Consider the following 12,387-nt stretch of genomic DNA (forward strand, 5'->3'; position numbering starts at 1 on the left):
GGGTGGGCCCCCTCAGAGCGCGGGGCCCGGGGCGATGGCCCCCTCTGCCCTCCCGGTAGCTACGCTACTGCCCCCATCCCAACTCACATTAAATCCCCCCCACAATAAATCCCCCCATCCCCTCACATTAAATCCCCCATCCCAACTCACATTAAATCCCCCTCTCCCCACTCACAATAAATCCCCCCATCCCAACTCACATTAAATCCCCCCACAATAAATCCACACTCACATTAAATCCCCCCCCATAATAAATCCCCCCCATCCCCACTCACAATAAATCCCCCTCCTTTCTGCAACTTCGGTATCTTCAGCTCCACTGGAGCACCTACCACTGATCTGCATCTCTGGCTCTGCAGCGCCGGAGAGTGACGTCAGAAGTGTGAATACATGACCTGATCACGCTGCTGCATCTGAAAGATGCAAGTACAATTGATCCCTGGGAGCCGGCACGCTGCAGCTTCTCTGTGCCGGCTGTGCCCGGGTCACATGCCCTGGTTCCCCCTCCCCCCCTCTAGATACGCCTCTGCCAGAGATATACACATTGAAGGCTCGCCTTTGAGTTTGGCTCAGTGATCTATGTTACAGGAAAATTATCTAACAATTATTAAGTAATAAGCATAATAGTGGTTATTTAATGCAAACCTTTTTTTCTGAAATTCAACTCATTAAATTATATTATATCGATCTGTTTCTCACCAGCAGTCTACAGATCTGACTGCATGTTCAATGTGACAGGTTCCCTTTAAGAGTAATAGTCTTCAAAATAGACACCAGATGGCGCACATGTACTATTCTAAAACGGAAAAAAAAATAGTCACAAAACCATGTGCTGCAGGCAATAAAGGTATAAGTTTGAAAAATGCAAAGATGCTTAAGAAATCTGTGGTGCCTTATAAAATATTCCTTATTTGGTGAGAGTAACAAGAATAGTAATTATAATTTTAAAAAAGTTAATTGAATTATTAACCTCATATCAAGGTTAAATTGTAATATGGAAATGTAATATTTAGCAATAGTTAATTTTGCCAATATGAATTAAATCAATGTGATTTTCAGTGGGAACAACCAGTAATATGAATGTATTGTATGTAGAATGTAAGTCAGCAAGGACAGGGTCCTCTCCCCTCTGTACCAGTCTGTCATTGCAAATTTGTTTACTGTAAACCAGGAGTCTCAAACTCAAACTCGGTATATGGGCCGCACACAGAAAAACATGTAATTTCGGGGGCCGCATTATTTGCATGACAAAATTACATTTTTAGTGATACCATTTTTTTCTCTATACACCTTTTGAACTGGTTCCTATCTTGTAGTAAAGCCCCATGCTGGTCCTTATCTTGTAGTAATGCCCCATGCTGATCCCTATCTTGTAGTAATGCCCCATGCTGGTCCTTATCTTGTAGTAATGCCCCATGCTGGTCCTTATCTTGTAGTAATGCCCCATGCTGGTCCCTATCTTGTAGTAATGCCCCATGCTGGTCCTTATCTTGTAGTAATGCCCCATGCTGGTCCTTATCTTGTAGTAATGCCCCATGCTGGTCCTTATCTTGTAGTAATGCCCCATGCTGGTCCCTATCTTGCAGTAATGCCCCATGCTGGTCCTTATCTTGTAGTAATGCCCCATGCTGGTCCTTATCTTGTAGTAATGCCCCATGCTGGTCCCTATCTTGTAGTAATGCCCCATGCTGGTCCCTATCTTGTAGTAATGCCCCATGCTGGTCCTTATCTTGTAGTAATGCCCCATGCTGGTCGCTATCTTGTAGTAATGCCCCATGTTGGTCCTTATCTTGTAGTAATGCCCCATGCTGGTCCCTATCTTGTAGTAATGCCCCATGCTGGTCCCTATCTTGTAGTAATGCTCCATGCTGGTCCTTATCTTGTAGTAATGCTCCATGCTGGTCCTTATCTTGTAGTAATGCCCCATGCGGGTCCCTATCTTGCAGTAATGCCCCATGCTGGTCGCTATCTTGTAGTAATGCCCCATGCGGGTCCCTATCTTGCAGTAATGCCCCATGCTGGTCGCTATCTTGTAGTAATGCCCCATGCGGGTCCCTATCTTGCAGTAATGCCCCATGCTGGTCGCTATCTTGTAGTAATGCCCCATGCTGGTCCCTGTCTTGTAGTAATGCTCCATGCTGGTCCTTATCTTGTAGTAATGCCCCATGCTGATCCCTATCTTGTAGTAATGCCCCATGCTGGTCCTTATCTTGTAGTAATGCCCCATGCTGGTCCCTATCTTGTAGTAATGCCCCATGCTGGTCCCTATCTTGTAGTAATGCTCCATGCTGGTCCTTATCTTGTAGTAATGCCCCATGCGGGTCCCTATCTTGCAGTAATGCCCCATGCTGGTCGCTATCTTGTAGTAATGCCCCATGCGGGTCCCTATCTTGCAGTAATGCCCCATGCTGGTCGCTATCTTGTAGTAATGCCCCATGCTGGTCCCTGTCTTGTAGTAATGCTCCATGCTGGTCCTTATCTTGTAGTAATGCCCCATGCTGGTCCCTATCTTGTAGTAATGCTCCATGCTGGTCCTTATCTTGTAGTAATGCCCCATGCGGGTCCCTATCTTGCAGTAATGCCCCATGCTAGTCCCTATCTTGTAGTAATGCCCCATGCTGGTCCCTGTCTTGCAGTAATGCCCCATGCTGGTCGCTATCTTGCAGTAATGCCCCATGCTGGTCCCTATCTTGTAGTAATGTGCCCCATCCAGGTCCCCATCTTGTAGATAAGGTCCCATGCTGGTTCCATTCTTGTCGTTATGTCCCCCATCCATGTCCCCATATTGCAGACGTGCCCCATCCAGGTTCCCCCATATATTGCAGAGATGTGCCCCATCCAGGTTTCCCCCATATTGCAGACATGCGCCCCATCCAGGTCCCCCCCATATTGCAGACATGTGCCCCATCCAAGTCCCCCATATATTGCAGACATGTCCCCCATCCAGGTTCCCCCATATATTGCAGACATGTGCCCCATCCAGGTTCTCCATATTGCAGACATGTCCCCCATCCAGGTTCCCCCATATATTGCAGACATGTGCCCCATCCAGGTCCTCCATATTGCAGACATGTGCCCCATCCAGGTTCCCCCATATATTGCAGACATGTGCCCCATCCAGGTTCTCCATATTGCAGACATGTCCCCCATCCAGGTTCCCCCATATATTGCAGACATGTGCCCCATCCAGGTCCTCCATATTGCAGACATGTGCCCCATCCAGGTTCCCCCATATATTGCAGACATGTGCCCCATCCAGGTTCTCCATATTGCAGACATGTCCCCCATCCAGGTTCCCCCATATATTGCAGACATGTGCCCCATCCAGGTTCTCCTATATATTGCAGACATGTACCTCATCCAGGTCCCCCCCATATTGCACACGTGCCCCATCCAGGTCCCCCCATATATTAGACAGGTCCCCCATCCAGGTCCCCCCCCATTTTCACATAGACATAACAGAGAAGAAAAAAAAAAGATTTTTCTCACTTGTCCTCCGTTCCCTTGGTGTCCTATTTGCTCCTGTGACCCGCAGGCACATAGACCCCTTGATGATCGCAGCCCGGTCCAGGAAGCACACGCTAATACGAGAGAGCAATGATAAACTCATGGTGCTAAAACAATCATTGCATGCAAACAAAACCATGGAGCTTGATAAGAGTCATCGCTGAAATCTGTGTCTTAACCCCTACTTCATGCTGTGTTTAGATTACATAGCAATAACCTGCTAACAGATTCTCTTTTTCCCCATTTGGTGCAAAACTAAAAACCTGAATAAATGTTGTTGTAAACTATAGTTTTTACTATAGTGTTTTATCAATTTGGACAGTGTGCATTTTAGTCTGAATTGACGCAGTGCACAGAGGCGATCTGAGAATCAGCCCCATAAATCCTTATATACTGTATGTATTTGTTTAAATAATTAATTTTGTGCATTAGTACAATATTACCCGTTGTTATGCCCTTAATCAACATGGCCGCTGGAGTATTTCTGCGCATGCGCCGACCACAATTCAGTCTCTTCTCCTCCACTTCCGTCCGCTGTTCTACACTTGGTCACATGGTCCGTGTTCACCAGCATCGGCCGGTGTGATTGGTTTGCAAGGGGTGGCGTACTGATGGCTCGATCTTTGGTTATGGCAGCTATAAATAGCCATTTCTTCGTATCATGGCACACCCCCTGAGGAAGGAAAATTTCTGAAACATGCGTCGGGGTGGGCGGGAGACAGCGTGGCATCATGTGCAACTCCATCTGGTATGTTTTTCATATGCCAGTAACATCTAAATACTTTTAATGGCATGCTTCCATATGTATTCCGTATGATTTATCTGTCTATATATTTATGTACTTTGGCTATAATTGATGAATTTCACATGGATTGACTTTTTAGATATATTTATTATTATGGATTTGATACATACTGGCAGGATTGCTGCCCTGTTCCTTTTGTCCCATACTATGTGTTTTGTTGCCACTTTTAGCCTACTCATTTGTCCGTGACCTTTTCTGAATATCAATAAAAACTTTTTTGTATTATTTATTTTGGACTAACGCACTGTGGTTCTTTTGTGTTTTTTTTAATATATATACTGTATGTAGAAGATGATTTCATGTTCTGGTAATTGCAGATTTTATACCATTGCCCTAAAATCTATTTACTTTATATTAATACTTCTGTATACGTTCGGTACCCGATCTGTCCTTCCGGTATTGCAGAACATATGTTTCTTGTAGTATATCATTAATATATTACACTTGACATTCCAAACATTGTAAAACAGGAATATCTATTCTGTAAAACAATCCCTGGCTAGCAGTCAAACTTTCCATCTATCATCCCACTAACTCCCTCTCCGTGTCGTGTATTCTATTAATAGTGGCACAGAGCTTTACAAAGAATCATTCCATAAACTTGGAGGAAAAATGAAAACTATTTAGTCTTGCTTCAGCAAAGCTTGAAGCCAAAAGAGGGACAGTATATTGAAAGCTTGCGAAAAAAAAATGCAGAGTATTGTAGATGAATTGGGCATTCGTGGTGCTACCTAGAGAATAAATACTCCTGCTGCATGACAATGAAGAAATAATGGCCAAGGCAAACTCTTTATTAAATGTTGATTCTAGAGGTTCTCAGCACAAATAATAATGACCTACCTTTAGGATACATCATCATTATGAGATGAGATTGTCAGGGTCTGACAGTCGGCATCACTACCGATAAGCTTCTAGCAGAATTAAATGTGGAGCAGAAGCCAATAGTTACTGCAGTTTGACTCCTATCCACCGGCAGTAGCGGTTGTTTGAGCGGAAAAGAAAAAAATAAGCAGTGCCAAATAACCCCTTTAAGGCCGGGGTCACCCTTGCGAGTGCAATGTGAGAAACTTGCGCGAGTCTCTCGCATCAATACCCGGCACACGGAGCCGGAGTGTGTGGCTGCATGTATTTCTGGGCAGCTGAATGCTCCGGTCCCGAGTGCCAGGTATTGATGCGAGAGACTCACTCAAGTTTCTCTCATTGCACTCACAAGTGTGACCCCGGCCTAATAGTTGAGTCTGATCCACAAAATGGATGAGAATAGGACATGCTTGGAGTCTCACCCATGAGAAACATGGATCCGTTTTTAAAACTGATGTGTGACTCAATGAAACTCAATGATTCAGTATACTGACTGAGATAAAAACTGGACCACGGACAGTCATGTCACAGGGTGGTGTGAATGCAGCCTAAGCGTGCTTTCACACTACTGTATTTTTTTATCTAAGTGCTGTCCATAAAAAAGACTGACCTAAGGAGGACAGCACTTGGACCAATGTTATTCAGTTATGATGTTAGTGATCAGTTCATTAAAGGGAATCTGGCAGTGGGTTATTGATTTTTAATCTGAAAGCAGCATAATATAGGGACAGATTCCAGGAATGTGTCACTTGCTCAGCAACTTGCTGTAGCTTCACTACAATCAGTGTTTTATTAGGAGGAGATGATCCCTGCAGGACTTAGTGTCTTGTGCCAGGAAGTCCATCTGTGTAACCCCGCCTCCACCACTGATTGGCAGCTTGCCGACAATGTACAGTATACACAGAAAGCTGCCAACAGAGGTGTGGGCGGGGTTATACAGAGCTCAGCATTCATAGCATTGCTAAATCTACAGCACAGAAAACAGTTTTTTTTTTTAAACTGCCCCAAGCAGTCCAGTAAGTGATATGTCGCTGGAATCAGGGTCTCTGCCCCTATATCATGGTGCTTTCAGTTTCCATACAAAAAACCTGATTACAGATTCCCATCAATTTAAAAAAAATGACAAGAAAAAAAAACAGCAAAACTCATCTCCTTTGTGTTGTTTTTATCTATATTCTTCCATCACAGAGAAGGTACTAATGTAGCTAGAAGTATAACACACATAGAAATAATTACAGTAAATATACTTTATTGAAAATCCATTTTAACTGAGCTCTTTGACCTGTCCATCCAATAGAATACCCCATTTGTTGCAATAAAACAGAAACAAACATCTTATCAGCCTATTATACAAAAAGAGAAAACAAAATGATTGCTTCTCGTTTCAGAAATAATGTGAACTGAGATGTATTTCTCTAACTAAATTATTAGAATATTCGTTTCTATCCAACCCATGTCACCCTAAATAGTTAGAGGGGGTTGGTCTGAATGAATCCTCTTCTTTGTATTTCCTTAGGAAGAGCAAACTTCATGTTATCACTCCAAGTGAGTTACTTCTACTAGATATTCTTCTAAATGTGCATCATTTATCACAGCATACACTCATGCTATTATGAATTATCTTGAATATTTCCAACATTTTTTAATAAATTCATAAATCAGAAATGACCACTGTAGACATTCTCTGGTAATTATTTCATTACATTGTTTTTTGTTAACAAAGGTATTGTCACTCTAGGTTTTGTTGCACAGAGATTTATGCAAAAGTAGCAGGGAATGCAGTCATCCTGGTTGTTAGCTGTAAATTAAATGATAGAAACTAATACGAACTTCCCATTGTCACCTGACTGCTGTAACAGAACAGAAAAAAAATCAATGGCTTTGTTAGTAACTTTACCAATCACTCTGAAGTCACAAAAAAGTCACAAAAAAATGAATTGTAAAATTCATGGACATTTTATCTTTTGGACATAAATCCTTTTCTGTTTTAAATGATAATTTATTGACCATTTCCAATATGAAATACAAAGTTCATGGTTGAAGGGTTGTGGATATAACTTAATAAAAATACTAATATAGAGTCAATATGAACACTGCTCCTTTCACAATTTCAGTGCCAGCCCCAGAGTCTAGGAATTTCCATTTCCACATTTGTTCAACCTGCCGTCTATGTCGGTGATATGCTTAAAATTGGTCTGTTTCAGTTCAATCGCTAAGCCAGCCTCCTCTATGCAACGCTGAATAAAAACAGTGTAAGGGGCCGTATTATCCTTTGAAGTGAACCAGACAGCCAGCCTCCTTCATCTCCTGCTAATACAGAGAGAAAGGAGGAGCTGAACAAACGTGGAAATCGAGCTTTCTTGGGCATGGGACTGGGTCTGAAATTGTGGCAATCGAACACTATTCATTCTTAAACTACATTGTAAGTTTTATTATATACATTTAGAAACCAACAAAATAACTGTTTTATGTCACTGAACAGTCCCTTTAAGGCTCTGTACCTCATGTGACATGACACATTTAGACATGAAACAATTTGGCAAGAAACACTGAGATTTCAGGTGTTCTCACATTTTAAGCAAGAGTGACATGGTCTTGAAACATTGCACAATGTATCCACGGATCTGTGATTTCTACACCCTAAGCCCAAGTTTAGCAAAGACAGTTTAAAAACTTGTACAAGATTTAAAAAAGGGCCATAAAGTCAGAAATATCAGAAATAATATAACTATAGGCTGAAACACTCTCTTGCAATGCAGTAATCTTGTGCCGACCATGCTCTGGTGACAGCTATATCAACAGTCTTGTAGCATTACCGGAGCTGCCACACTGGAATGGTAGAATGATGGGGGAATTACAAGGTTAGAAATAGGTTTTAGTTGTAAATCATTGACAACCCCATTAAAGGTTTGTTTAGATGAGGAGATAATAGTTCCAATGATGAACAATGAGATTGTAACTAAAGACGAGCCAACAGTGTCAGGCCAGTGTTTCTATGAGACGATGATTGTGAATGAAATGGCTGAATAGCGATCATAATATTGGACATCTTGCACTATGTTCACCTAGATAGGTGATCTGAAGTGTGTGTGACGCTAGTCACTACTCATGGACAAGCCGTGAGGAAGGGTAGTCAAACATTCTGAGGTCAGAAGACAAGGGCGAAGTCAGGTCATGTTCTGAGGTCAGAATAGCAGGAAGATAACAGATCAGGGCCAAGAGACTAGGTCATCGGATAGTCAGAACGAGGTCCAAGGTTTGGCAGCAATAGATCAACAAACAGAGCACAGGAATACAAGGCAAACCACTGAGCAAATGCTATGTCTGGCAGAGATCTGGGACTAGCAACTTAGCTAAGAATCTGGGTAAATAATAATAATAATCACTTGGAACAGGAAACACCTGAAAGAAGCTCAGCACCTCCCAGTCTCAGATTGGACTGCTGAGCTGTCAATGAAAATACCAACAGCTCAGCACTCCCCTGCACTATAGTGGACAACGGAGCTGTCACTCACTGCGTCCAAGACACACTGAGTGGAGGAGTGTGCTTGTCGTTCGCATCCCAAAAATGATACTATTTATATCAAATACATGAATCCATAAAGTATTGTACAAATATTTCCGTTGATACTGTACAAAGAGAATTAGAATTAGAGAAGCGAACACTCGTTCCAACGCTCTAACTGATAGTGAACCCAATCACTGACAGCCGTACTTAATGAGGAATTACATTCCCACTCCTCCTTTTCGCTGGTCACATCGTAGAAAGAGCGAACAATCTCCATTTACATTACAAAATTTCAAAAGTTGAACGAAAATGTTTTTGCTCTGCTAAACGATTTCATGCTGGACGAATGCTTTTGGACTCATCGGGCAGTTGCTCAACCCACTCACATTACACAATTATCATAGATCATTAACGTTAGAATCTGATGGATTATTGGCCAGTGGAAATACAGTTTAAGTGACAGCTTTTTCCTAAGACGTACATGCCTAATCGTTGTCCTGCAGAATAAGATACCTGGTCCTCGTTGTCAGGGCATGATTATGGTTCATACAATGGCTGCCGGTGCCCAACTTTCCATGTAATGATTTCAAATCTTAATTGTACTGCACCTTGGTAAAAATGTAGTTTTCCATGTTACTAGCCAGGGACAAACAAAGAGAGAAGGAGGACTTGCGGCAATAGTATAATGAGACCCCCTTCTGGTGCTGGTTCAGGTCTCCATGCCATCCATATAAAAGGCCACTCATCTAGTGTAAAACATAAGGGAGTTTTCTGCAGGTTCACACTACTCATTGATCAGAAGGATGGACACCATAATGTTGGCCTTCTTCTTCCTTAGCCCCCTATAGCAACTACATGTCTGGCTAACAGCCCTGCTTTTGGCAAAGTCTTATCAGAAGATGTTTTCGGCCTATAGGTTCCAGTAGTTAAAAACCATCACTGTCCCCAGTGTCTGTACTCAGCTAGTTATAGGTGTAGTTGGTGAGAACCGTATATTACATTAGACTGTGCGTTTGTTAGTGCTGATAAGGCACCTGATAACTTCATCCTTATGTTTCTGCTTCTAGGTATAGAGACATTAGTTTGGCACATTGTACAGAATTCTGTAATAGGTAGCTAATGGTCTTTGTATAGATTTTCTGTACTGTACATCTAAAATTCTACAAAAACTTTGTGAAAATGAAAATAAACCTGATTTTTTCATACTTTTGAAGGCGATTTAAACTATATCTCTAATGTTTATTTCTAATGCTAACAGTTATCAGCTTGTTATTTGGTGGTCTCTTCTGTCTTGTGTTTCTCATATGCCTCCAGAATTTCATCGATGATGCTTGGATCCTCCAGGGTGGTTATGTCTCCAAGATCTTCTGTGTGGCCAGTAGCAATTTTCCTCAGCACACGCCGCATTATTTTTCCTGAACGTGTTTTTGGAAGTCGCTTCACCATCTGGCAGAGAGAGAGATAGTGCATGCTACATATTAATACTAGTCTATTTCATCATACAAAGGCAAAAGAAAAATACCCATCTCCTTCATTTCAGAAATGGAAAAGCAAACCCGGAATAAAGGAAAAAATATTTAGCAAGTGTTATAATTTTTTATAGTAAATATTATTTGGTACCTTCTGTACTTTTTGGACTGTAAAAACCACATTTTAGAAAAATCTTGCTTAAATGTCTTTGCATCTTATAGTCTGAAGTAAGGAGAGCAGTCATTTACCAGACCCCCTTGACCACTTCATTAATAATTCTGGAATGTTCTGCCTGGCACATATTTACTATGAACTCCATCATGTACAGTATATTACTCCATCTAATCACCTACAAGATGAACTGCCTCTCGCCAAATTCTGCAACAGAACATCTTTGGGAGCTTTCTACCCCAATGGATGACTGCATTGCCTTTTCTGTGGTAGGCCCTCCTTGCCCCAGCTGGTTCTCCTCCATGGATCTGCAGCCACAGCCGGTGGAAATAATCCTGCCTAAACTACTAGACAATCGAACAAGTAGTTGTTTTGAATGGCTACTCTGTGGTTTAGCCTTACACCCTCATACACCAGCCCTACAGTGGGTGACCAGTGGGTGACCACTCACTCTATAACATAACTTAAAGAAATTTATAGGCAGTGTAGGCTTGCCCCTGTGATGGTAGTGCTTGGAGGGCATTTTTTTTAAGGATTCTACACTGTTGAGAATATAAACTGCATGTTGCTTTTGTGGCCCTCAATCCAGTAAGAAGTATTAGACCCTACCATGAGCCCATAGCATTAGCAGGTCAGATAATTAGGTTGTTTGAGCTGTGTACACCAGCCTTTTTCCTGACCCACAATAGTCTACATCGGAAGTGTTCCTGGAATGGAGACCATTCCATAAAAGTTACCTATGGAGCTCTCTGCTCTCTAGAGGAAAAGCATTACCAATAGTTCTTTCTTGGGATCCCTCTAAAGTCTTTTTTCTCTTGGTCTCTTTACAAAAATGTACAATATCACACCATTCCAACTTTTCCCTTGAATTATGCTGTTCTCAAAAAAACATAAAACCCACTACCTGACAATCTGAAATAAATTAACATTTCTTAGAATTCTGACTATCTAAACCAGAACTTCCTAAGTAAATGTAACTTACCAGGATATGATCAGGTATGGCATACTTTGCTATTTTTGTGGCCACTATGGTCTTCAGATCCTCTATTATAGCTTTTTCACTGACTGTAATACCTTCTTTTAATACAACAAAAGCAAATGCAGCTGAAAGAGAAAGAGACAAAGGACACATTAATAGTTACCGTAATTGGCATCAGGGGACTATCTATAGGGGAAACAAGGATAACCGTTCACCTGGACTCTTGTGTCTCGGGGGCTAAAAGGTGAAAAGAGAAGAAACCAATATGATAAATAGAGTGTGGTAGCAAAAGGGCCTTAAGAGCTTCAAATCACAGCCATGTTTGGCATACATAATAGCACTTCACAATTAGAATCCTCTAAAAAATTGGTGGTAATGCAAGGACAGTTTCTATTTCATTATAGAAGTTGCCTCATTCAAAGTCATCATTTTTTAGCTTATAAAGAAATCTGTTTTCAAGAAAGACATCTTTAAATACTTCAAACAGTAAAATGCTTTTACCCTCTTTCTTCACTTTTGGCAGTGTGACGCCCCAGGGTCCTGGTTGTCACAGTGACATTGCTTTCCGCACGGGGAGAATGATGTTACGTTTGGAAGCGATGAAGGATATCTTTTATCAGGTAATCACAATGCATACAACAGGTTCACACTCCAGGCCAGAAGGGGGAGCTCTAAGCAAAGTTTAAGGTGAACTCCCCTATATACATTCTGATATGGATGGAGAGAGTTCAGAAAGTTACAGACAGAGAAGCGAGCAGACCGACATAGAGTGTCAGAAGGTCTAAAGGGGTCCTGTAGTCTGAACTACTACAGCCCCTGGAGAAAGAGACATGCAGAAGGAATGAACATCGCTCAGTGAGCGTGCAGGAGAGCGAAGAACAGGAGAGTGACATCAGGGGAGTCCAGCTGCGAATGAACTATCTCCCTCTGAAGCGCAGATCACCAGTAGCCGGGACACCGAGGCTTTTGTGGGACTCTAAGACACATAGCAGAGACCAGCAGGACAGCTGAACTGCAAGTTACCTGTCCGCCACACACACCTGAGACACAGTAACACATAGAGCCTGGGGCGTGCTACAGTCCCTG

At 42.0% G+C, this 12,387-nt stretch overlaps 1 protein-coding gene across 1 annotated transcript in view; it reads right to left on the reverse strand.

Annotated features, from left to right (window-relative positions):
• Positions 1-6,405: 6,405 nt before the first annotated feature.
• ACSS1 (acyl-CoA synthetase short chain family member 1) overlaps positions 6,406-12,387 on the reverse strand; it is a 132,932-nt gene continuing 126,950 nt past the window's right edge. Inside the window, exons 13-14 of the mRNA XM_069768975.1 lie at positions 11,305-11,426; positions 6,406-10,127 (exon numbers count right to left, since the gene is read on the reverse strand). Coding sequence (XP_069625076.1) covers positions 9,951-10,127; positions 11,305-11,426 — 299 coding nt within the window. The 3' untranslated portion in view covers positions 6,406-9,950. The remainder of the gene's footprint in view (positions 10,128-11,304; positions 11,427-12,387) is intronic.

This window comes from Ranitomeya imitator, chromosome 5 (genome assembly GCF_032444005.1).
Source record: "Ranitomeya imitator isolate aRanImi1 chromosome 5, aRanImi1.pri, whole genome shotgun sequence".
In the NCBI taxonomy this organism is placed as follows: domain Eukaryota; kingdom Metazoa; phylum Chordata; class Amphibia; order Anura; family Dendrobatidae; genus Ranitomeya; species Ranitomeya imitator.